Source organism: Ascaphus truei, chromosome 13, assembly GCF_040206685.1.
Source record: "Ascaphus truei isolate aAscTru1 chromosome 13, aAscTru1.hap1, whole genome shotgun sequence".
In the NCBI taxonomy this organism is placed as follows: domain Eukaryota; kingdom Metazoa; phylum Chordata; class Amphibia; order Anura; family Ascaphidae; genus Ascaphus; species Ascaphus truei.
Window position 1 is genome coordinate 26,810,841 of NC_134495.1, and position 27,337 is coordinate 26,838,177.

A 27,337-nucleotide genomic window follows, 5' to 3' on the forward strand; every position below is an offset into this window, starting at 1 on the left:
AATAATGATAGAAGAAGATAGAAGAAGGTGATAGAAGATAAAAGAAAGAAGAATTTTGTTACCTGTTCCGGATCTTCAAGGTGGATAGCGTTGGATTTACTTTGATGACGTCGCGGTACAAGAGCTTTCTGAAATGCCGGGATTCTGAGGGTCAATGCTTGTAAAGGTAAGAAAAATATTGAATGTATGTAATTTTATTATTACAGGTTTTTTTAATTTTATTTGTTTCTTTTAATGTTTTATATTGCCCATTGACTGATAATGAACTAATCTGTGACCGTTTAGGGTACAGATCAATACAGTAACAGGCAACGCCTTATTTTGCTTAAGCTTGTTTTCTATTGATTGTTGTTTTTTTCTTTTTCTGTTTACTGTTTGGTTTAAATTGTTTGTAATTTGGAAAGCTTGTTTTTATTTCATTTTCCGATAGTTTAGCGTTTTGATTTAATTTTTTCTTTTGTTGGCTACTGGTTTTAATTGTGTTGCCTAGTTGTTTCATGAATTAATTGATTTGTTGACTAGTGCTTTAAATTCATTAATTGTTTTGTTGACTAGTTTTTAAAATGTATTATTTGTTTTGTTGGTTAGTGCTTTAATTTCTTGAATTGATTGGCTAGTGCTTTTATTTATTTAACTGGTTGGCTAGTGCTTTTATTTCTTGAGTTGGTGTGTTTAGGTGCTTGTTTATATGTTTTATTATTGTGTATTTTTGGCCTTCATGTTTTTTTGGGTGATCATTGACTGCGATAGTGGCTTATCATGCCCATTTTATTTGTGTATGACGTACCACTATGCCAATCAATGGGTACACGGTTGGTATAGTGGTCCCGGGGTGATTGGTTAGGCCTCCTGCATTGGTAGCGGAGAAGGGTGGGTTAACCCCTTAATTACTATAGCGGTAATTAACCGCTAATGTGATTAAGGGGTTAGGGGCCAATAGATTGTATTTGTTCATGTATTCTTGCTGGCATCGGAGGACATGGCCCTGCAGTGTGCTGATGAGTATGCCCTTCATGATGGCAGGGGTAAGTAGAAAGGTTTATTTACTTTATTTATTCTGACTGGTAAATGTTTTATTTAATAATGGGCAAATTAGCTTTTATCCATATCCTGAGGCTGAAATCAATGCAATTCATCTCAGGAGATCCCCTGCTCCCGCACACTATTAAAAAAATTACATTAAAGCAGCTTCATTACCATAGCAGAAAGCCGCTAAGGTAACTAATTTTTTAATTTTTTTATTTTGGGTTTTAATACTAGCGTATTGCAGCAGGGGTCTCTGGAGCAGAACCTTGTTGATTTGAGGTCCGGGGACCCCCTGCTTCCTGAGATACAGACCCTGTTATGAGGTGCCGGTATCTCTTATGCATTTAAATGTCCCACGTCACATTTCTGTGGGAATAAAATGCATAGTAGATACTGACACCCCATAACGGGGCCTGTATCTTGGGAAGCAGGGGGTCCCTGGACCTCAAATCAACAAGGTTCTGCTCTGGAGACCCACTGCTACAATACACTAGTATTACATTTTATATTATATGTTTTCTTATCTCTGGTGAGATTTGCGCAGGGAGAGGCGCTCTCTCTCTCTGCAGCAGAAATAAATTGCAGGGTGAGCCCTTTTCAGAGGGGCGATCAGCACGTCACCAGCTACTCGCCAGTTTTGCAAATGTTGCTATAACAGGTATTCTGGGCATTCTGCATACCATGATAACAACGCTGTCAAAAATGCCAATTTAAACAGGATGGTGATTTTTTTTATCGGCGCTTCATGCAGAGGCCCCTTTGTTTGTTGGTGAATCATTGATACAGTATATTGCACTATAAAAATAGCACCCTTTTTTACCGATAATACTGCATTTTTAGGTTATCACAGTTTGATTTATTCGGGCCAATGTCTCGTTAGAGCATTATGTAAGCCATGCTATGTAGAAGACAATTGTTATCATCACAAAACTGTTATAAACATTTCTGTTGTAATCAGCTACTTTTGCAAATGTCTCTGTGATCTGAATAAAGAAGTAATTAATAAAATTAATACAAATATCAATTTAGCTACTGTTACTACTTTGACAGATTGACAATAAACTGTGAGATGTGTATTGCTTGTTACCTCAGTTGTTAAGCTTGTGACTTAAACTCCTGCACAATGAAGACATCTGTATATGCATATTAACATGACACACCCAGATGATATTGGTTCAGAAACACCCACTGTCTGATACAGTGATTTTCAAGCTCCTCTTGTTTTTGTTACTCTTAACTTTCTCTTTCTGCAAAGACAAGGATGTTTTGCAAGAAAATTATGCTGCTGCTATGGCGAACTAACAGTCATATTTCTCGGATGTACAGTATTGAGAGTAAGAAGGTCCTGGATCAACAAGTTGCTTTGGTGATAGGGTCAACTCATGGGTATGTTTTGTCTTGATTAACTATACAGTATATAAAATAATCTTACTATTCTTACTCTCTATTTGCCACACATTCACTGTGGTAGTGACTAACACAGAAAATCTAAAAACTTATGTGAAGTAAAGATCTCAAAAGTGTGTTTACAATAATAGCTATGAAAAATGTTAATATTGATCATTAGAAGGTACAGTATCTTTTAAGAGGTGTTCAAACCAGTGCCAATTTGCTTAGTGATTTCATTGACAAGCATACAGTACAGTGCTTTTCTGTTACATTACTTGGCCATTCCATTGTCATGATCTTATTTTGTAAGATTAAGGTCTGGGTTATACAGTAGGTATTCTTGTGAAATTTGAAACGTCATCTACCAAGGATTGAATTTTCGGTAATTCTAAATGTAGTAATTATTTAGTTAAAGAGAGAAACACTGTCAAGCAAAGTCATAGTTTATTACAAAGAACTAATATCTACACAGACATTTTAAATTAAAAAAAAATGTTTTACATAACTGACATAAATATACACCCAGTGAGCCCAGTAATATTTTTTTACTGGATGGTATTGACTTGCACCTACAGTACAGTATATATTCTGAATCACTAATGGACCTGTTCAACCAGTCATTGTTAACTGGAGTGACTTCTAAAGGCTTGCAAGGAACAAAGTGCTTATACTGTAGAAGGGAAATCTAAATTCATCATCAGAACACAGCCTTAATGTACATGTTGTGTTTCCTTTCCATGGCACATAATTTAGCATACATTTCCTCCTGTATTTATGAGAGACTTAGAGCGGTGATTGTGTTAATTCAGCGCAACTGACAGAAATGTGCCATAGACTTGAATAGAACATTCCGTTGGGTAGTGCCGAATCGGCACTTTTGCACTTAATTAAGCAAGACCCATAGTCTGTTGAGAGAGAGAATAACCCAGAAACAGTCTTAGCTTTTGTACATATTTTTTAGATCTGTGAATCTAAGAGTGATATGTAGGAGGCGCACGCGGGGAAGCTGGGTTGGCGCTCCCCCTCTGTATCAAGCTGGGAGCAGGGGGGGGGGCTGGGTTGCATATGCAGAACTTGTGTTGGGGCTTCCCCCTCCATCCCACGTGGGGAGCGGGGGTGCTGGGTTGCACGCACAGGGCTTGTTTTGGCGCTTCCCTCTCCGTCCCACGTGTGGAGTGGGAGGGATCGGGGGGGGCTGGGTTGCGCTTGCGGGGCTTGTGTTGGCGCTTCCCCCTTTGTCCCACGTGGGTAGCGCGGGGGAATGGGGAGCGACCCCACAGGCAGCAGACAGGACACTCTGCTTGCCCAGCGCATGCGCGCCGGGACCACGGGAATCGCCGCCATTTTTTAAACTTTTTTTTAAAAATGTAATTAACTGGTGCCCGGCCGAGCAGGGGACCTGGGCGGCCTGGCCCCCTTGTCCCATGGGGTCTGGGATGCCAGTACCCTTTGTCCCCCCTGTTGGCGGCCCTGTATGGGACTTCCCATAAAGTGCCTTAACATACAGTAATTCTGAATGTCCCTTGCTGCTTTGTTTAGGATTGGTCTGTCTATAGCACGGCGCCTGGCACAGGATGGAGCTACTGTGCTTTTGAATAGCCGAAAACAGGAGAATGTGGACAGAGCTGTGAGGGAGCTGACGGCGGAGGGACTTAATGCCTCTGGAACCAAATGTCATGTGGGGAAAGCAGAGGACAGAGAGAAACTAGTGGAGACGGTAGGAGAATGGGAGGAGAGAATAAAAAGAAAATAGAATGAAAGATAAGTGTCGTATTATGATTGAAATAGACAGTATAGGAGAACCAACGACTCTTTGACTGAGGGGAAGGCAACAATTACATTTAGAAGCAAAATTCAAACTAAGCAGAAAAAAGGGCACATAGAAGAGAGTCAGGGATACTGATTGGTTTGAAAGACACATTAACAGATGATATAATGGAGTATTAATACAATGGCAATGTGTGGGATATTTTTAATTAAAGACATCCAACACCCTTAAATTATATTACAATTATAAATAATAAATATAAATTAAATGATAATCTCAATAAATAAAAAGGTTATATGTTTCTTGTGGAACTATATAAAATAAAATCTAAAATATGTGGAATGATTGAAATGTTTATTTTACCATAGGCTTTATTCATTTTGCTCCCATGAAAATATGCCAAATGATTGACAAATGCTAAATTTCTCTTTATGGGTCCCATTCAATTAGGTACAATAGCAGTATCAACACTTTATTAAATTAGACCATATGAGCCATATGAGATTATTTCTATCTATTCTTCTTCGCCTAGTGCTTTAAACAGTAACAGCAACAACAACCACAAAAAGGTTCTGTTCCAGAAGAGACATAAACAGGATAGTTTAATTATCAAACGCAACACGTTTCATTTTCCTCGATTCTTTAAGTGAGAAAGAGTGATTCAGATGCTCAGTGACCAAAGACACTGACTCTGATAACAACAATGAATTTGAGGCAGGGAAACCTGATTCAATTTCCAAAGTGAGCTCCTTGTGACCTTGGGCAAGTCACGTTATCTCCCTGTGCCTCATGAACCAAAAACAGATTGTAAGCTCATCTGGACAGGGATTGTATCAGTAAAAATTCCTATGTGCTGTGTTCCATGCACTATACTGTAATTGTGAAGCTCTTTGAGTCCCATTGGGAGAAAAGTGCGATATGAAAATAAGTTGTTATATGAAATACTGTTTTTAAGTATTATTCATGACATGCTAAATAGAAGATGGCTTACTCCTTTCTACTAACAAGAAAACACAGCTAGCTCAATAGTTTTATTTTAGATTTAATTTTGTACAGCTCCTATAGTTTACATGCACCGTGTACAATTGAAACATTTTGAAGTTATATTTTCTAAAGAATGCAAACGTCTGCATTTATTTTTGTGTAAATAGCTTCACTATGTTGTGGTCCATTTGCTAAAGAAACAGTTGGTCTACAGGCTTTTTATTCTTGGATCTTTAACTTATTCCCTTTATCTGTTATTTAAAAATAATCTTCACCTTTCATTGATCCTGTTTTCAATTAAGATGAGCATTGTAAAGTACAGTAGAGTTCTTATAGAGAACCAAGTTTGTGCTAATAACAATCTATTTCCTAATTGTAGATGTAGAGTTCACAGTAACTATTATCTTACTTAGTACATGTAAATGTTCTCTAGGAAAACAATGCTAGTCTTGAATTACTTCTATTGTTATTCAGGCTCTGAAGCGGTACGGTAAAATCAACATCCTCGTCTGTAATGCAGCAGTTAACCCCTTTATGGGTCCTTTACTGGAGACTACAGAAGAGATATGGAATAAGGTAAAAATTGGCATAAATAAAATAATTACAAATATTTTGTTTATAAAAACATTTAGACAAGTGTCTTCTTACTGTATATGATTCAAATGAAAGAATATTACCATATATACATAATGTAGCTAATATTAGCAATATTAGATAATCACTAGCCAAAAATATGTGTGGAAAATAATTTCACTTAAAATGTGTAGCGTGGTTACATATGTACAGTAGCCATGCCTGTTTCTGCTACCGGTCTGCCCTCTATATCATGTAAGACGTGGTAATATCCATGGTGGGAACCCATGTTCCATATATGTACCGAACTAGGTTCTTTTTAATTAATGGTGACCTGGTAGACCATTGGTGTTCAGAGGGGCAATTTAATCCAGAGGAGACTGCAGAGGCCCTTAGGAGGAGGGAGCACGAGATCAGTTGGGCATAGTATAGCCCACGGGCTTAGTGGTTAGCATCTATGAACAGCCTACACAGGAACCACTTTGCTGGGTACTACCAGGACAGGTAGAAGGCCGCAAACTAACAAAGATCAACTGGGCAGAACGACTTATTGTACGAGGTACAGGCAGTCACATGGCTTCGAACAACCCTATGTTCCTGAACCAATTATGAGGGAAATAGATGAAAACAGGAAGCGAAGGCTGGAGGAGGTTTTAAGGGATTACTTAACAAACAAAAGTAGGTCCTCAATTTACCACACGGAGGATAGGATTTCATACCTCATGGGGGTGGGGAAAGTGGGGCGCTCAGTCTACCAAGACGGGGTAGAGTACCGGTAAGAGCGGCACCCTAAAATGGTATTTTCAGTTATGGGACCTGACTTTTCGGATACATTGATAAAGAAGCCTGACCCACATCAGTATTTCTAAGGGTAGTCAGGTTCTCCAATGTTGGGAGTTACTAGTGTCACTGTATTTACATAAATGGTATATGTACTGCATATATGTCCAGCTGCACATATCAATTGTATGACAATGTGATATATATATACTGTCAATAACCTGTTGTTATTGTTTCAGGCTAGCAGCTAATGGATGGTACACCAAATTCGGCTACCAGCAAGGTCATGGGATTTTCCACCAGAGGGAGAGGGAAGCCTTGCCTAGTTTTGGCTACCAGTCTGCCCTCCCTGTCATGTAAGCCCTAGTAACACTAGTAACAGCGCAGGCAGTGGCAGGACCAATCCTGGGTTTTCCCCACAAAATCAGCTTCCTTGAGTGACAGAGGAGGAGGTGGGACTAGGCCTGTGTTCTGTTCATTCCAGGGTTCAGACCTGGTACCTTCCTCCCTTGTACTTAAGGGTCTGCACTACTAAATTTAATCAGTTGTCTCTACCATTTAGAGAGAGACATTTACTCATGTAGGGGTGTAGCTGGCATTGGCACCTACTGTCCTCTCCTCTTGGGGGAGAGTGAGTGATACCATTCCCCTGGTTCTGCTAGAGGACCAGGGAAGAGTAAGAACTGCTTCAGGAGCCCTTTGCCTGGAGTGTAGGTCTAAGGACCTTCCAGAGGTTGAAGACCTTTGTGTGAGCTGTGTTGGGTAGAAGCCTGTGTTACACTGTGCTGAAGCAGAGGAATAAAACGGTTCCAGTTAATCATGCTCCTGCCTAGTGTGCAATCTTTCTGGGGGAAGCGGGGAGGGGGGGGGGTGTTCATCTGCAGGAGTTGCCTTCATACATCTGGAGCCTGCAGCAGATGGAGGCGCTGTACCATCCGAGATAGAGACCAGTAATATTCCTCAGAAGCCTGTCCTGTTCTCCCCAACAACAATGGCGTAGACTCATATCTACTGTGAGCCAGCAGGTATGGACCACCCCCCACGTGTAATGGCAGAATCTCCCAGAGGGTTGGGGAAACACTGTTACACATTGTCACGGTAGACCAGACCTAATTCACGCCAAATATACTGGGCACTGATTGAACAGGACAAAATGATAAAATAAACTGAAGATTTATTCCCTTTCGGGCAAACACAACACTGTAACACAAATAACACTTGAAAATAACACTTACGGTAAAATAACAGGGTGAAGTATCCAAGAAAAACACTGGCTAGCAATTTTCCGTTGATGGATTAGAGTGACTAACCACCAACTACGAACAACGAACACTCACGCTCACTACTGGGGTTGGGGCACCCTGCCTCTTTATAGGGTTTGAAGTCCTATCACAAACAGGCAAGGAACTCTGGGAGGAAGCAGGAGTGCCTCCCCCCCTCCTCCCCCTGGTGACACCAAGTCTAGGGATGAATTGCTGGGCATCGTCTAACCCATAGAAGGGGTTGATGGTAGATACTTAATGTTATCTAGCCCATCCCTACTCCTTATGGCTCTGCAGCTTGTCCTCAATGCACATTTATCTGCAGGAACCTCACCTGATTAAATCAGAAGCCCCTCCATACAAATTTAGCTCACATGCAAATCCCACTACCAGTCTGCTGTCTGAGAAATTAGTACATACAGTAACACAATACCATGAACACTTTACAGGGCTGACTCCCAAATTACATCATAGTGCTTACCCATAGATCACAAAACACTTTACCTCATTTGCCTGCTTAACTAGACTTGGGAATTGAAGTCACAGGGAATCAAAGTGCTTTGGAATACACATACATAGTACATTATACATTAACCATTCCTCTCCCCACACAAATTAGGGGTAACTAGCCAGGTATAACCCTTTATTACAGGCAAGATAACCCCTGATCGTCACACCTCCCCTACCTCAGAGTGCAGATTGTGCCCTGGCCACTTTGTCCGGTGGTTGGGCTAACCTGTCAGCTCCTGAGGTAAAAAGTTCACATGGACTGTCCTGCCGGGATAGGCCATTGGCATTGCCGTGTTCACTGCCCTTTTTATGCTGTATAGTGAAATCAAACTCTTGCAAAGTTAGACTTCAACGTAGCAGTTTGGTATTCTCACCCAACACCCTCTGCAGCCAACTCAAGGGGTTGTGGTCCGGGACCACGATGAATGGGGGACCGTATAGGTAGGGCTGTAGCTTGCGTATGGCCCACAAGATCGCTAAACATTCTTTTTCAACGGTGGCATAAGCCACTTCTCGGGGTAATAGTTTGCGACTCAGATATACTACAGGGTGTTCACTGCCATCCTCCCCGACCTGGCTGAGTACTGCGCCGATGCCATAGTCCAAGGCATCGTTCTGCACCAAGAACATCTTGGCATTGTCTGGGCCAGTCAGTATCGGGCCACTGGCAAGTGCAGTCTTTAGATCCTGGAATGCAACCTCACAGGCGGGAAACCAGACAACCAGCGCAGACAGTCGCTTCTGAGTTAAGTCTGTCAAGGGTTTGGCCACGGCGCTGTACTGGGGAACGAACTTGCGATAGTAGCCTGCAGTGCCTAGAAATGCCATGACTTGCTTTTTAGTTTTGGGAACGGGCCACTGCACTATGGCTTCCAGTTTGGCCGGCATGTTAACTGCCCATACTGTAAATGTAAGTTGAGTGTAATTTTATTATGTTAATGTAAGCAATTTGAAATTACATGTGACATGTACAGTACAGTACAAAAGTAAAGATGACAAAGGGAAGGTACTGTATGAAGATGCACATATGCTTTCTGTAAAGTATGTACAGATTAACAATTATTTAATTTAAGTGTTATGCCTATATTTTAAGCACTCTTGCATTAATTATGTAATTTGATTATTGCAATGCTAAACTAACTATCATTGTACAATTTATTTGGCTGCATCTACATTGATACAATAGGACTTCAGGAAACATATTCCTTTTTTTTTTAGTCCAGTTTACAGTGTATAGTAGATTACTTCGTACTTATATTTTTTACCTTACTGGAAAATGAACTTGTTACAGTGTATAATTATAGTATTTCTTTATACTTTCAGTTTTTGAAAGCTCCTTAAAAGGAGATCCAAAACACAAACCTTTGGTAGGACTACCATGTATTTTTTTTTTTCCATCCCCCGACCTTAAATAATAGGGGTGGCATAGTTTCTAATTGTTCAATTAGTATGGGACCTACAGTGTACAAGGCAACAATGGAACTTTAGTTGATGGGTTATAAGGATATAAAGAGTACTGTCCAATAGTGTACAGAATATTATAACTTACTAACCCACTCAATAATAGAAACCCATGAAACTGGTGGCTAATCTAAAGTTACTCATCAAAATGGATGGCATTTCATATTTCCAAATGTGCTTACATCCTGGCCACAGTTAGAAACCCAAATTCAGGCACACAGAGAGCATGTTAATTACTACATCCCAAAGATGGTATATAAAGTACCTTCATCAGAGAGTCCCCTGATTGATTCAATGATAAAGGTTCTTTGGAATGGAAACGTTGGCTTAATACTACAGTACTGCAATAACATACTAGTAATTTTATCCTACAGTAGGTGTTCTAATCTTTACCATATACCCTAATGTGCTTATTCCAAAATACAATAACCACATGCTTTGCTATTTCCACACTTCATGTTCTTCAGGTAAGTTTATTTTACTGAATTGCTTTGGCATTTTACTGATATAACGCTGCTTAGTGAATCTGGTCACTTTCCATTTCCCTTCATTTCAGGTTTTTGGAGTGAATGTTACATCCCATTTTCTGATGGTGAAACTGGTTGTACCACATATGCAGAAAGAAGGGTGAGAGACGGCACACTGTAGAAGTTGCTTGACAAAAATAATGCATTATAATGTGTTTGAGGTTTTCATCTAAGGAAAACCCAGTAGCTCCTGGCATAATTATTGTAAAAAAATATCTATTGTACTTGTATTATGTACCAAAGAAAAGCAAAATATTCTCCTTGGTGTATATTATGTGGCTTTTGTTCATTAGTTTTCTTTGAAGCTGAATTGTACACGATTAATATGCAACATTTTACACATATGTATTTTGAATGTGTAGTTTGCAACTAGGACATACCTATAAATGAAATATCTCATTGTATTTTCCTTGTAAAACAAATACAATTTTAAACTTATAATTTAATAGAAACATCTTTTTTTCTTTTCTTTTTTTACTTTTATGCTTCCTTTAATTTTACAAAATGATAAAGTATATCAATTGAAGGCTAGCTTTTTTTTTTAAAATAATAACTTTATTTCATATAGCGCCTTTCTCCAATGAGACTCAAAGTGCTTCACTATTACAGTATAGTGTTTGGCACACAGCACATAGGAATTTTACAGACACAGTCAGTAATACATAAGGATGGACAAAATAAAGGAACAACAAAGATTTCCCCAGAACATCAGTGGATCAATCAACACATTTTGACACTTAACAAACTTTATTTTTTTTTCTGTTTGCTCTGGGAAATGCAGTCTTCACTGGGTGCTCTACATAATACTTGTGAGTACAGTGGATTTGTTTTAAGAAACTTGTAACCTTACACAGTCTATGAAAGAGTGTCTTAGGATAAAAGTTTCTTTAAAAAAAGATATATTTATTTGAAATGCAATTTTTTTGCACATTCAGTTCTAAATACATTTCGATTTGGCACCAATTGCATTTCAATTTATTAGACTTATGAGTAGAGGGAATTTGTTGTAGAAAACTTTTATCCAAATTTATAAGAGAGAACAGGACAAAGGTTTCCCCAAACAAAGTCATTATTTGAAACATGAATTTTTAACACTTCCAATTGTAATTACAGATTGATTAGAGTTGTGACAAGGAGAGATTGAATTTTATTTTTCAGTAACTTTTATCTTTAGTCACATTTATAAGAGAGAATAAATAGAGTGCCTAAGTAAAACAAATTTACACAAACAAAATTTTTATTTGAAACATGTATTTTTTGCAGTTAAATTTGGCAGAAACTGCATTTTAATTATTTATACTATAGTTATCAGAGGAGCAAACTTTCTCAGGAAAATTTCATCATTACACCCTCTATTATAAAATGCAAAACATGTTATATCAGTGGCGCTGGGCCCCAAGTAACAACAAATAAAGGATCACCAATGAAAAGGATATATAGCAGCCTGATGGAAGTAGATGTCCACTAGAGCCCTCCTCGTGTTGGCGGTCAGATCATGTAGACAAAAAAGATTAAAAAACAAACATAGTGTGATACAGTATAACATAAACACAAATAACACCACTAACAGACACTGAAACTAACATATGCTGAGACACACAATGGACAGAAAAGAAAAAAAGGCATTTAATATAATAACTGATCGTTCAGTACAACTAAAATCACACAATGTGAGAAGTCCCTAATATCCTTTAGCTAGCTGAAATGCCCGCTTACCGGAGCCCAGCTGGTAACAGGCAGTGGATAATCTGAGAGTATCCCCTCTCTTACGAAACCGGTGTGTCTCCTGCCCGTCTCCTGGGTGTTTGCCACGTGTAATTGTCTGGCTGGTGGGGAGTAGGTGGGTGTAGCAGCTGTCTTAGCTTCACCAGGGCAAAATCATCCGTCTACGCTCCCTCTCTCTGTCCTCCAAGATGTGGACATGCGCAGAAGCGCTCGTCGTCGCAGGGCATTCACCGCCGCAACCCCAGCTCCTCGCGGTGAAGGGGAAAGCTCTTGGCGGCAAATTCAAAAGTGCTGCAGTGAAGGAGCTGCTCAGCTTGGCTTGTGGGGCTCAGAAACGTGGCATGTAGCGTTCAGTGATATCAGGGACCACCCTATGCATTTCGGAAGACTGCGCTTCCTTCCTCAGGGGTAAAAAAGTACTTTTTTTTACCCCTGAAGAAGGAAGCGCAGTCTTCCGAAACGCATGTCCAGAGGGTGTCAGAGTTATATCCCAGGCTGCGGGCCATTACCGGGTTAATTTATTAGCGCTACCTTTTTCTTTTTGTTTAGTGCTCTATTATAAAATGCCAAACAACTATCATCTAATCAAAATGATTGCTTTAACTGTATCCACATTCATGCAACTTTTTTATTCTGACCAAATACTGTTCACAAGGCTAAAGAGTCATTTATTTGAACTATTAGTTCCTGGTAAGTAAAAATCAAACTCGACAATTAAGTTCATGAACTGACATGGAATAGAGTTTACATCAAAATGTCCTATTTATCAATTGGAGAACTTATTTTCTACTCTTCAACCAGGGGCTTTTTTTGATAGTAGCCCCTTGATGTACTGCAATGTTCATGAATTTGTCCACAAAATTCACAGATTTCAAAAAATATCTTCCCACTTTGGAATTGCTTTCAGTAATATCAATTGAAAAATTGTAGAAAAATTGAATTTTCTCGTCCATTCTTCGAAATAGTTTAATGCAGGCTGGCAGAAAACTTCAACCGTTTTGTAGAACGTCCCAGAAATAAGTTGACCTTTATCTTTTACCTTCACGGACACCTTCATGCTCCCAAACTTTGCTTCTTTACGTTCTGTCAGCTGGTTTTTCATATCAGCCAAGTCTGAGGCTATTTCCATTAATTAAACATTATGCCCATCAATTTTTAAGAAAGTGTCATTAAACATTTTAATTGAAAACTTTACCATAGTTTAGATGTTTGGTCTTCAAAACATTTACGAATAGAAGCTGATCATGCGTTTACAGAGAGAAAATATTATCGTAGAACTGAATAATCGTTAATTATTCCTTTGATAGTTTTTAATAGTGCCAGCCAATGTGTACTGCTGTGTCCAAGTAGTTGCTTGTACTCTGTTTCAACAAACAGATAACATCTTTTCAGTCTCTCCACAGACAGTATAAATCTAAAAATAATTTTATATCTTCACAACCATTGCCTCTATATCATAGGGAACTGATCAACTGCTGGTTGACCGGTATTGTGAATGACGTGTCCAGCACAACCTATTCCTATCATATCAGTGCCAATATTTTCTTTAATTAACTTCAACCCATTCTTTTGGCCTCTCTGCTTTGATCCGCCCATTACGCTCTTTGTGTTGTCTGAACAAAAGGCAATAAGTTTATCCGTTACAATATTCCAATCGGAAACTTCTTGGAAATGATTGGCAATTAATGTAGCGGTTTCTCCTGAAAGATCTTTAAATTCAAAGAGCTTTATTTGAGTGCCTATACACGGCCTAACATATTTAACTATGACAGGAACCAATTTGACATTCTTATGATTGCAGGTGCCTATTAATTATATAAAATTGAACTTGCAAAAATCAACTTTAACTTATTCTTCTACAATCGGAGAACATGACTTTGAGTTGAGATGTGCAGTCTGTAGACCTAAAGCTATAGTTGTGCATGATGTGAAACGCTTGTGTAGATTCTTTTGTCACTAAAATATAATCATCTTTTCCCATTTCCTGTCTCTTAAAAAAAGACGTTTGTTTTGAGCTGGCTTCATTCAGAGATCTCTGATGCTTGTTGGATTTTATGTAAACGTTAATATCAGAATGACCGTCATGGGCAACCGAAAATGTTGTTTCATAAATAGTACATTGCACGTCATGTTCATTTTCAAGTCTTCTTCTCTTAATAAAACAGAACTCTTTTTTTTAATTGTCATTTAATTTACACTTCTTATGAATGGCCATGATCATCTTCGAGGCAAACTGTTATTACTTTTGTTACAATATGTCAAGTGCACTGCTCAAATAAGAGGAGTAGGCGTATGTTCAATATCATGAGTACAAATCATAGAAATATTCTTTATTAGCACACACTGTAAAAAACCTACCCAGGCCTTACTTCCTATTGTCGAGTCACAGGCTCTATCTCTGGCTCACAAATAGCAAATAACTGCTCTTGGACAGTAAACACTGCCCTGGTGTGAATTGTCCTCCCAGCACCTCCTCCTACCATCTCCATGCACTTCCCGCCATGTCTGTGATCATCTATGACAGTGATAAAAGTTCTCATCTCCTTGCACATAACGCTATGCCTATGCAAGAACAGTGAGTGCATGCGCGGTTTGATATCATGATTGGCATTTTTGGCACTTTTGGATCAGACGTAAGGCAGTGTCCCGGCCAAACCAGTACATCTGTTCACCTTAAGATAGCATTAGGATCTGCATACTGGTCATGCCATGAAGTGGCTGTAGGCTTATAACGCTTTGACCAAAGGGTTTAACTAAATTACCCTAACTCATGAGAATACTGGGATTGTTTGTTCATTCATTTTAATTTTCAACTGGTATCAGTTGGTTGGAGTGTAGTGGCCCCTCCTGCCAAGGTTTAAGCTCAACTCTCCCCACTTTTTAAGTAGAAGGTTTTTCCATGTACCTGTGAAGAAAAGGTACACTGTGACCATTCTCCCTCCATCTACATGATGTGGTGGGTTCTGAGGTTAAAGCTTGCTGGGATTGTGCCTGCGTAAAAACGTAATAACAATGAGCGCATACACGGTTTGATATCATGACAGGCACTTTTGGAGCGGACAAGTGGTAGTGTCCCAATCAAACCGGTACATCTGGAGTCCTTAACATAACCCTGTTCTACAACAATGTATGCTCCCATTTATCCTATTCTCATTATCACGATCTTGGCTAATATCACTCGTTGCAAGCTCCAAAAATCAATCTACGCCTTATTCTTTGCTAAATAAACTTTAATATACAATCATTCCATTTTATAATAAGACTTTTTATGAGTAAATTTTAAGGTTCTCCACAAATCAAAATGTGAGCACTTTTAGAATCAAAATAGACTAATTGCACATTAAACATATCTAAAAAAAAAAAAAAAAAAATATCTAATATCAATAAAATTGCTTTTTCTTATTTCTATAGTTCACTAATTTAGCTTTCTTTACAGCTGCTACATTTAAAAAAGACTTGCCTAGCACTGAAACAAGAAAGGGTTAATTTACTGAATATTTCCCATTATTGTAGTCTGTAATTATGATCATATCTACAGTACATACTGTATATTATTCTTATGACTGTTTTTCTATTCATAGAGGTGGATCCATTATTATATGTACTTCTTTTGCTGCTTTCAGACCACACCCGGTAAGTCCTACTGTATTAACGATAGATAGAAAGATACCTCATGCCACTAAAGGCTTACAGTTTAACTTTGGGGCCCAGTGCACATATAGAAAAGAGGACTGGTAAGATTATTCAGAGGTATTGACACAAAGGCAACTCCTTTTATTTATGATGAATAATATTTGTTCACCCAGCATTATTTAAACATAATTAATAACACTGCACTAGTAGTTGCAAACAATAAGTCAATTAGTTTCATGGGTTTATCCCCCAGCTGCAAATAGCTATTGCTCATACATACAAATAGATAGATAGATAGATAGATAGATAGATAGATAGATAGATAGATAGATAGATAGATAGATAGATAGATAGATAGATAGATAGATAGTGTAATCTAAGATTAAGATGTTTCCTAAAACTCACAAATGTTAAACTGAAGTATATAGGTATATATAATCAGAAGAAAAGACAGAAACGATAGGAGAACATGTTTTAACTCCTTTTTAGTTGACCAAAAGGTCACCTAAGTCTATTTAAGTATATTTAAACCTCTTGGGGTTAAGGCAGTGATTCCCATTCTTTTTTGTTTTGGGGAGCTCGAAGTGTTTTCGAAAGATCTCGGGGAACCCCTACATAGTAGGTTCATTTCACACCTTCACATTAAGATGTTTCCTAAAACTCACAAATGTTAAACTGAAGTATATAGGTATATATAATCAGAAGAAAAGACAGAAACGATAGGAGAACATGTTTTAACTCCTTTTTAGTTGACCAAAAGGTCACCTAAGTCTATTTAAGTATATTTAAACCTCTTGGGGTTAAGGCAGTGATTCCCATCCTTTTTTGTTTTGGGGAGCTCAAAGTGTTTTCGAAAGATCTCGGGGAACCCCTACATAGTAGGTTCATTTCACACCTCACGAGCCCCATCTATTTCCCACCCTCTACCCATGTATTTCTCTCCCCTCATCTCACTATCCCCCTCCCGTCTGACATGTATTTCTCCCCTGCGTCTCACTCTTATCACCTCTTTTCCTCACTCACTCCTCTCACTTGCCCCTACCTTCCATCAATTACCCCACTCTCACTAAATCCCCACCACAAAATACATACCAAAAAAACCAACCCCTAAATATATAACTCCACCCTGCAATACATAATAAAAATACCCCACACCCCGTCAATACATATTTAAAAAGCCCCCGCAATAAATATTAAAAAGACCCCCGCTGCCCCAATACATTATAAAAAGACCCCGCCGCCACAAGACATATTAAAAAAAATGGGGCAGCATGGGTCAAATCATCATCCTCATATCTCCCCCAGCACCTCTCATCATTATCCTGTAACGAGTGCTCACCACAAACAAGGCGGGACCGCGAGGCTGAGGTGGGGATGTTGGTAGCCACGACCTACAACCGAGCAGCCACATCCAGAGTGCAGAGTGATAGTCATGTAGCTGGGTCAGGGTAGGAGAAGTCAGATTGGTCGAGGTACTTGCCGTGGTCCAGGAGTGGAGAGCTAGGATTGTCGTTGTGCAGTGCCAGGGTACATAGGTATAGAATGTAGAATAGTTGTGTCCGTAGCTGTGGTCCAGGGGTCAGAGAAGGCAGGAGTCCGGATGCAAGCTGAGGTCAAAATACAAGGAGCAAGACCAGGCAAAGGCAGGACAGCAAGAAGCTACTGGTAAGCAAGACAGATTTTATGCTCAGCCAGTTTGCAGGAGGGCTGGCTAAGCATTTCAGGAACCGGCAACCAATGGTAGAGAAGCACAAGGCTGCAGGGTAATGAGCAATCAGACATAGGCTGTCCAGGAACAGGAGCGGAGTGCATAGCAGCTGAGGAATAATTGTGAGAATTAATCCCTTTTTTGCCTGTGTCCGCGCGGCGTCTGCACATAGCTAGCGTGCGCCATAGGTTGCCCGTGTCATCACGGGGGCAGAGCCTGGAGATGGTCCTGCAGTGTTTTCCTTCCTGGTAGCGCGGCGCCTGCACGCAGGTTACGGCTCGTGCACGTCACTCGTGATGTCGCAAAATGCATCATGGGGGCAGGGCCTAAGCCTGATCCTGACACATCATAATATCTCCCCCAGCCCCTATCACCATCCTCATATCTCCCCCAGCACCCCTCATCCTCATATACCCACCCCCTGCATCTCACATCAATACCCCCTGCATCTCACATCAACCTCCCCCCCCTGGATCACACAAGCAGCAGCCACCACGGATCACCCTACCCCACCCCCTGTATCACACAAGCAGCAGCCACCCTGGTTGAGAATCTCTGGCTTAAAGTCTTTAAAGTGTATATCCATCTCATGTGTATCCATCTCATTTCAAACACTAAGGGCCTCATGCAGTAAGCCCCGATACAAAATTTTCGGCACGAATAGCGAAAAGGCTTTTTTTGGGCGATTTGCCCTCGCAGTATTCAGTAAGGGCCGAATCCTTCCGATCCCTGCTGAAGCACTGCGAAAGCAAAGCTGCCGATGAGCTGTGGCGATACAGCCTGGCTCCCAATAAGGCTCCCGATAAGCCTTTGGTGCCGATAGATGTTTGCAGCTGAGAGAGACAAGCCGCTCTCTCAGCGCACACATCGGCACCAAAAAAAGTATTTAAAAACAACTTTTACTCATAGTGTACATGTGCAGGGGGTCTTCGGAGCTGAACCGCGTTGGTTTGAGGTCCGGGGACCCCCTGCTCCCCGAGATACAGGCCCCTTTATGAGGTGCCGGTATCCCTCGGCGTTTAAAGGTCCCGATCACGTGACCGCGACCTGTAAACAAACCAGAGGGATACCGGCACCCCATAAAGGGGCCTGTATCTCGGGGGGCAGGGGGTCCCCGGACCTCAAACCAACGCGGTTCTGCTCCGGAGACCCTCTGCACATGTACAGTATAAATAAAACACACACACATCAATAAAGACTCGTTCCTTACCTTGGCGGCTATGTGCAACGGTAATGAAGCAGCATGAATGTCTTTTTAATTATACTGTACAGTGAGCAGGGGGTCCCCTGAGCTGAACCGCATTGCTTTGTGGAGCAGGGACCCCCTGCTTCCCGAGTTACAGGCCCCGGTATGTGTCATCGGGTGGCAGCGTCGCCGCCATGTTTATAGCGTGGCCGCAATAAACATGGCGTCCACACTGTAACCGATGGCCCAAACCGGGGCCTGTAACTCGGGAGGCAGGGGGTCTCTGAGCCACAAATAAATGCGCTTCAGCTCAGGGGCCCTCCTGCTTCCGCACAATATTATTAAAATACATTAATGCTGCTTCATTACCATAGCGGATAGCCGCTAAGGCAATGAAGGGGTTAACGCATAGTAGCATGTTTATTGGGGACAAATGCCCCCAATAAACATAGCAGCAATACACAACATACAGTATAGTAATGGGCAGAATGACTATTATCCACAAATGGATAATAGTGCAGTTGTCCATTTACAATACATACACAACAATAAAGACTTTAAATACATATAGCACTCACCCATGTCCCACTGCCACGATGAAGGCCATCCTCATCTTCATCCTGCCCATGCCCCATCCGCTTCTGCAAAACAAACACAAGAATTACAACATCCAAATTAATGTCCCCTAACCCCTTAATCACCATAGCGGTTATTAACCGCTACAGTTATTAAGGGGTTAAGCCACCTTCACCCACATACCCTCCCCCACAAAGCCCCCCAACCACCCTCACCCAATACCCACAGGGGAGTCCTACCAAATACCCTTGGGCCTAATACCCCCTCCTCCAGCACATACAGTACAATAATGAGCCAAATAAATATTATCCACATAGGTATAATACATTATTTGGCCATTATGAAACACATTCAATACCGTGAAAATGTAAAGAAAATTGTACTAACCTCATCAATAAGAAGTCTCCGTCGCCAGCATCATCCTTGGGGTCCGTTGCCAACATTATAAATAGCCACAACATTTCAATATCATTAACATAACACTGAACCCCTTAATCACCTTATCGGGTACTAAGCTGAAAGGTAATTAAGGGGTGAAGCCATCCTGCAATGCCTACAACAGTTATGCATAACATCCTCAGTGAAATAAATACCCATTGCTTAACCAAATTCCATTTAATCATTCAATCTGTAGGCTCACATGCCTCATAAAACATTGCATTTACAGTGTATACATGTAGCATAACATGTAAACTGCATGTACACGCTGCAAATCAATGTTAACAATACAATAATCCCACTCAAATCGCCATACATCACAAGAAGTATATTATTTAATCCAAGAAACTCACCATCAATGAATTAACACACATCAATTACATCCCTAAACAATTAAAATACCATCCATACCAATTACACAATGAACTAAAGCTATCTTAACAGAGAACCACTTCAAAACATAGACAAAAGTACACCAACAAATACAATATACTAAAGCAAGGCTTTCCATAACCTACTGTACGGCCTAGAAGCCCAAAACTTACATCTCTCTAATAATAAAATACATTTAGCACACATCAATGCATAGCCACAATGATTAACAATACAGAATAAGAAGCTTTAACAACACTATCATTTCTTACCCTGTATATATATCTGTACACATACATACAGACATACATACAGTGGAAAGAAATGATATGCATTATAAAAAATGAAAACATGAAAAAGCAACACAAAAAACAGTTACATTAAGAACATTTCTTTATTAAACTTACCATTACTTGCCCCCACCGACTCCCGTTGATTAGCTTACTCACGAACCAATCCACGACACCATCCACGACACCATCCAGGAACAAATCCACGAACCAAACCAGGAACCAATCCAAGAACAAGTGCAGGAACCAATCCAGGAAGCAAGCCACGAAGAAATCCACGAAACAATCCACGACACGATCCAGGAACAGGAACCCATAAAAGAAAAAAACATAACAAATTAAACATTAAAATAATAAAACATGACAATCAAGGGTTGTACTAGTTTTATTCTTAGTGAATCTGTATTAAAATACCTTGTTCCGGGGTCTTCTTGACGTCCGGTGCCACGCCCTGGTCTTCAATCTTCAGGAGGAGGTCCTTCCTCCTCGGCGTCTGGCTTCAAAATGAGACGACATAGGCTTTTATAGGCCTATGACGTCACATTTGTCGTCATATGGTTCCCACGGCCCTGATTGGGCCGTGAAAACCATGTGTTTTGGCCGATGTAAAAAAATTGATGACGTCACTTAAAGGCAATGCCAGCACAGCCAATCAGAATGGCTTTGCTGCTATTGCCTTTAAGAAAACGTCATGAAATGACACATGGCCGGACTCACATGGTAAGCCAGCCAATCAGAGCGTGGGAACTCCATCCCTACTCTGATTGGTTCAAGTACCATGTGAGTCCGGCCATGTGTCATTTCATGACATTTTCTTAAAGGCAATTGCAGCAAAGCCATTCTGATTGGCTGTGCTGGCATTGCCTTTAAGTGACGTCATCAAATTTTTTCACATCGGCCAAAACACATGGTTTTCACGGCCCAATCAGGGCCGTGGGAACCATTTGACGACAAATGTGACGTCATAGGCCTATAAAAGCCTATGTCATCTCATTTTGAAGCCAGACGCCGAGGAGGAAGGACCTCCTCCTGAAGATTGAAAACCAGGGCGTGGCACCGGACGTCAAGAAGACCCCGGAACAAGGTATTTTAATACAGATTCACTAAGAATAAAACTAGTACAACCCTTGATTGTCATGTTTTATTATTTTAATGTTTAATTTGTTATGTTTTTTTCTTTTATGGGTTCCTGTTCCTGGATCGTGTCGTGGATTGTTTCGTGGATTTCTTCGTGGCTTGCTTCCTGGATTGGTTCCTGCACTTGTTCTTGGATTGGTTCCTGGTTTGGTTCGTGGATTTGTTCCTGGATGGTGTCGTGGATGGTGTCGTGGATTGGTTCGTGAGTAAGCTGATCAACGGGAGTCGGTGGGGGCAAGTAATGGTAAGTTTAATAAAGAAATGTTCTTAATGTAACTGTTTTTTGTGTTGCTTTTTCATGTTTTCATTTTTTATAATGCATATCATTTCTTTCCACTGTATGTATGTCTGTATGTATGTGTACAGATATATATACAGGGTAAGAAATGATAGTGTTGTTAAAGCTTCTTATTCTGTATTGTTAATCATTGTGGCTATGCATTGATGTGTGCTAAATGTATTTTATTATTAGAGAGATGTAAGTTTTGGGCTTCTAGGCCGTACAGTAGGTTATGGAAAGCCTTGCTTTAGTATATTGTAATTGTTGGTGTACTTTTGTCTATGTTTTGAAGTGGTTCTCTGTTAGGATAGCTTTAGTTCATTGTGTAATTGGTATGGATGGTATTTTAATTGTTTAGGGATGTAATTGATGTGTGTTAATTCATTGATGGTGAGTTTCTTGGATTAAATAATATACTTCTTGTGATGTATGGCGATTTGAGTGGGATTATTGTATTGTTAACATTGATTTGCAGCGTGTACATGCAGTTTACATGTTATGCTACATGTATACACTGTAAATGCAATGTTTTATGAGGCATGTGAGCCTACAGATTGAATGATTAAATGGAATTTGGTTAGGCAATGGGTATTTATTTCACTGAGGATGTTATGCATAACTGTTGTAGGCATTGCAGGATGGCTTCACCCCTTAATTACCTTTCAGCTTAGTACCCGATAAGGTGATTAAGGGGTTCAGTGTTATGTTAATGATATTGAAATGTTGTGGCTATTTATAATGTTGGCAACGGACCCCAAGGATGATGCTGGCGACGGAGACTTCTTATTGATGAGGTTAGTACAATTTTCTTTACATTTTCACGGTATTAAATGTGTTTCATAATGGCCAAATAATGTATTATACCTATGTGGATAATATTTATTTGGCTCATTATTGTACTGTATGTGCTGGAGGAGGGGGTATTAGGCCCAAGGGTATTTGGTAGGACTCCCCTGTGGGTATTGGGTGAGGGTGGTTGGGGGGCTTTGTGGGGGAGGGTATGTGGGTGAAGGTGGCTTAACCCCTTAATAACTGTAGCGGTTAATAACCGCTATGGTGATTAAGGGGTTAGGGGACATTAATTTGGATGTTGTAATTCTTGTGTTTGTTTTGCAGAAGCGGATGGGGCATGGGCAGGATGAAGATGAGGATGGCCTTCATCGTGGCAGTGGGACATGGGTGAGTGCTATATGTATTTAAAGTCTTTATTGTTGTGTATGTATTGTAAATGGAAAACTGCACTATTATCCTTTTGTGGATAATAGTCATTGTACCCATTACTATACAGTATGTTAGGGGGGTATAGGTGTTGTTGGGTATATATATATATATATATATATATATATATAATATAATTATTTATTTATGTAGTTATTGTGGGGCTGGGGTGTGTATTTTTTTAATATTGTGGCTAGTGGGGGTGGGTGAAAGGGGTATTAGCCCCAACGGTGGTAGTTTAGGGCTTGCGGGTGGGTAGCGGGAGGCCTTAACCCCTTCAGGACCGTAGCGGTATTAACTGCTACGGTCGTGAAGGGGTTAAGTGCCCCCGCAACCCCCCCGCAAGTCCTAAACTCACACCCAGGGCCAAATACCCCCCTCACCCATCCCCGCTACCCACAATAACGCTGGCACGGTGGGTTAACCCCTTCATTGCCTTAGCGGTTAGCCGCTAAGGTAATGAAGTGGCTTTTAAATACCTTTTTCCTGCCTCGGATGCATGCCGGGGGGCTCCGGTGCGGGTATCAGCTCCGGAGACCCCCGGCATCAATCACAGGCAGGAAAAAGGGCTGATTTTTTCTAAGTGTCGCCCTTGCCGATGCTTCTCCTTCAGCAAGTTGCCAACTTTAGTTGGCGGGCTGGTTTGATCCATAAAATCTCCAATCTGGCCTGCCGATCAGCACAGAAAAGCTGATCGGGGCTTACTGAATTCAGGCGGGAAAAAAAAGTCCCAATAAGTGGCTTATCGGCAGCCGGGTGGCGAAATTTTTTTTTTCGGAAGAAAAGTTGCCGGTAATTCCCACTTATCGGGGCTTACTGAATCAGGAGGGCAAAAAACGGCTATAAAATGCCGAAAAAGCCTTATCGGGGCTTACTGCATGAGGCCCTAAGTCCCCATCCCCTCTGACAAGGTTGCAGGTTTTCAATCCCTATACATATTAATCCTGTTTGATATAGTGAATGGTGTTCTTTAAAGTCTTTTGACAGATTATGCTGAGTGAGGCCCCTATGAATATTTGTAATATGTTCGGCCAGTCTCATTTTTAATGTCCTTGTTGTGCATCCAATATATTTTTTTTATTACAGGGACATTGAAGATAAATGACATTTTCTTATCATAATCAATGAAACTTTTATAATGATATTCCTTTCATGTTTGAGTAGAAGAAAACCCCCTGACTTGTTTAGATTCTTGTAAATTTAATTTTAACATTTTTCATTTTACAGTAGGTATTCATAGAAACCGTTTAGCTGTATTGTACGTAATTTGCTCTTGAGATTTTTTCAGGCAACTTGGTGCTAATTTTTGTTTTAAGCTTTCTGCTAAAGTAAACACAATTTGTGGTGTTTTCAGAAGATACGTTTGTAATATAGGGTCTTTCTGTACTATGTTCCAGCGTTTTTTTTTTTTAATTTGTTTGAAAGTTTAATTGTAAAACTAATATGCATCATTACATGGTACATTGGGTTCAGAAACATAAAAGCCATTTGTGGAATATTTGAATGCATGGTGATGGTAATAATGAGGGTCTCAGCCACTTACTGGTTTTGTGACAACAGCAAGATATCATCTCTCTCACAGTATTGAATGAATTAGATATCATGGTAAGACTTGCTGCTACAGTAGTAATCTCTGTAGAGCAGCAGTGGTAAACTAATGTAGGTGATCTCGTGTAGTCACAGGAATAATATCAGGCAACACTAGTATATCCCTTAATTTATTTGAGTCATTTAGCTTGTTTATTAACCTCACCTACAATATTCACACGCTCCTAAAACACTTACTATATATTGCTCAATAGATGCTAAGGAATGCAGATGGGGATGTCTCTCTGTGTTAATTCAACGGTCCAATGCCCATGTTTCCCCTTTATACCCTCATGGTCAGTCATGTTTTTAGTATAGCACAAGCTATTTGCTTTTGACAGTATGAAAATCAAGCATACACAGAATTGATATCTATATATCTTCTGTTATTTTCAAATCCTTATTCACCTTCCTTTATTTCCTTTTTACATTACTAGTATTTAGGTGCATATTGTGTAAGTAAGACAGCACAACTTAGTCTAACTCAGGTGCTGGCAATGGCGTTGCAGCCCATGAACATTCGAGTGAATGGTCTGGCATTCGGAATAATCAATACCAGTTTCAGTGATGTGGTAAGTGTGAGGGAGCAAAATAAAAAAAAGTGTAATGAGTAAGAAGATGCTGAACCTTCACTTAACGTGTCCCTTGTTTTTTTGTAGTTAACAAATACACACGAAAAGAAGAAAGAAATAATGAATTATTACGGCATAACTAGGTATGAGAACACACTTTAACAGGCTTATTTTAACCAGACCTCATAAACTCAATGTGACTGAGTTATATATTTTGCTATTGTACTGTATGTCTTTCTCATTGAAAAAATTATATACAGTATTTTCGCATTTGTACAACACATCTTAAATTTGCCACTGGCTGGGACATTACTGTAGATCAAAACATATATATCTCAACAAATAAAACCAGCGCACAACAGATTATACCATAAATTAATAAATGCACAAAATATAACTAGAAATAATAAAGATAGTTGTTGTATATATGGGACTAGGGCAGGAGTGTGAAAAAATATAATTAGGCAGAAGGAATCGGCAGCACTAATAGGGATAAACCAATCCCAATGTAATGTGAATAGCAGGAAAAAAGGGCGCACAATCCCTTTAGTCTAAGTGATACAAATTTTAATAAAAATCAGACATACAGGTATATAGACCATGATCAATAGTAGAAAACTCAATACATACAGTTTATATATGGGAATATGCGGGAGCAGGGGGTCTTCTGAGCTGAACAAAGCTGATTTAAGCCTCAGGAACCCCCTACTTCCTGAGATACAGGAGTGGTGCCAGTATGGGGTGCCAGTATCCATCTGCTTTGTTTAGATCCCACGGACCCACAGGATTTTAACATGGCGGGAATACCGACACCCCATAACGGGGACTGTATCTCGGGAAGTAGGGGGTCCCCGGACCTGAAAACTATGCGGTTCAGCTCCGGAGACACCCTGCTACAATACTGTAATGTTAGAATTTAAATTAAAACCCCGCAATCGCTAGTTAGAGGTGTGCAGTTAGAGTGACTGATTCAGCCTCTCTTTTACTGCACATCTCTTACAGACAAGTAGACCCCGGTAGGATTAACACTGCAGGGACCCCAGCTGTGTTAATCCGATGGGCCATTTAGTCTGCAGAGGACCATCTCATGCATGATTCACCCAGGTAAATTATCGGATAATGGCCGCTACATGTGTACCATGTCTGGGAATATTTCACTGAAAGCTTGTTACTGTAAATCGCAGATTCATTTTGCTGCATTTTTATCCTTTTGATACTTGGAAAAACATTTAGCAAGACATCATACTGTACTTGGGGTAAAAAATGCTTAAAATGTTTACAATGCATTTTGGACTGTTTCACACATTTCTATTCTATAAATGCACTCATATGTCTTATGTGACCTTATCTTTAGGATTGGGGAACCAGAAGAATGCGGAGGGATTGCATCATTTCTTTGCTCTCCAGATGCTTCTTATATCAGTGGTGAAAACATTGTAGTTTCTGGAGGGTCCCATGTTCGACTCTGAAATGTCTCTGTACTATGAAGACAGGACTAGATAAATCAGTCTTTGCATGTTCTCTTATTTTTAAAAGCTCTATTTTCATGTATGCCTAATTATCCACTAGGTATAAAGTTACTACTGCAGTTTCCATAATTTTAATTTAATATGGTGCCTTATAAAAAGGGACATTTTAAGCAATATATGATGGGTGTAAGACATGCTTCAACAAGCAAGATGATTAACAGGTTCAGATGATTCTGACATTGAGACAGTTTGACTCAAAAAAATGTATTGCAATGCTATCCTAATGAAGAGTCAGTTCTGTCTAACACACACTGGTTGCAAAGTTCTCCAGATGAAAATCCAGTTGAACTAAAAACATGCTGACTGTACATTATAAAAAGCTAGTTTAATTCAATCATAGGGGCATATCCAGTACTTCAGCAGTAATGGTGGGTGGCAGTGGAATACTGCTTTCCAAAGCAGGTTACCACATTTATTCCTGGACAGAATTGTGAATATTTAGCTTTTTCTTATACTTTGTAACAGTGATAGCAATACTAGAAAATAAAAATCTACAATGCTACCAATTATTTCAGTTCTCAACTAGTGTCTCATGTCTCCTCGTCTGTTTTGTTTAGTCTCTTCTCTTCATATCCTGTTCCCACCGCTTGCTCTTCTCTTCATATCCTGTTCCCACCGCTTGCTCTTCTCTTCATATCGTATTCCCACCGCTTGCTCTTCTCTTCATATCCTGTTCCCACCTCTTGCCCCTTTCGGTGCCTCCACTTATTTTCCGCCCTGTTCCTGCTATAGAGTGCTATCTTGTAGTGTGCGGTAGCTGGTGACCTAAGCATTTGTCCTGCTAAACTCCTCATTTAGTAAATTTG

General features: G+C 40.0%; 1 protein-coding gene across 1 annotated transcript; it reads left to right on the forward strand.

The window, feature by feature from the left end:
- Positions 1-27,045, forward strand: LOC142465089 (dehydrogenase/reductase SDR family member 4-like). Its single transcript, XM_075568998.1, has 9 exons — positions 1-166; positions 2,282-2,412; positions 3,955-4,132; positions 5,642-5,743; positions 10,310-10,380; positions 15,587-15,638; positions 24,868-25,002; positions 25,090-25,145; positions 26,357-27,045. The coding sequence occupies exons 1-9, from the start codon at positions 155-157 to the stop codon at positions 26,469-26,471; spliced, it is 852 nt and encodes a 283-aa protein (XP_075425113.1). The 5' UTR covers positions 1-154; the 3' UTR covers positions 26,472-27,045.
- The last annotated feature ends 292 nt before the right edge of the window (positions 27,046-27,337 follow it).

Excerpts from the sequence above, each read along its gene's own strand:
- LOC142465089 (XM_075568998.1), top strand. Across the intron at positions 5,744-10,309 it reads CAGAAGAGATATGGAATAAG|GTTTTTGGAGTGAATGTTAC; the intron begins GTAAAAATTGGC and ends CCTTCATTTCAG. Across the intron at positions 25,146-26,356 it reads AATTATTACGGCATAACTAG|GATTGGGGAACCAGAAGAAT; the intron begins GTATGAGAACAC and ends CCTTATCTTTAG.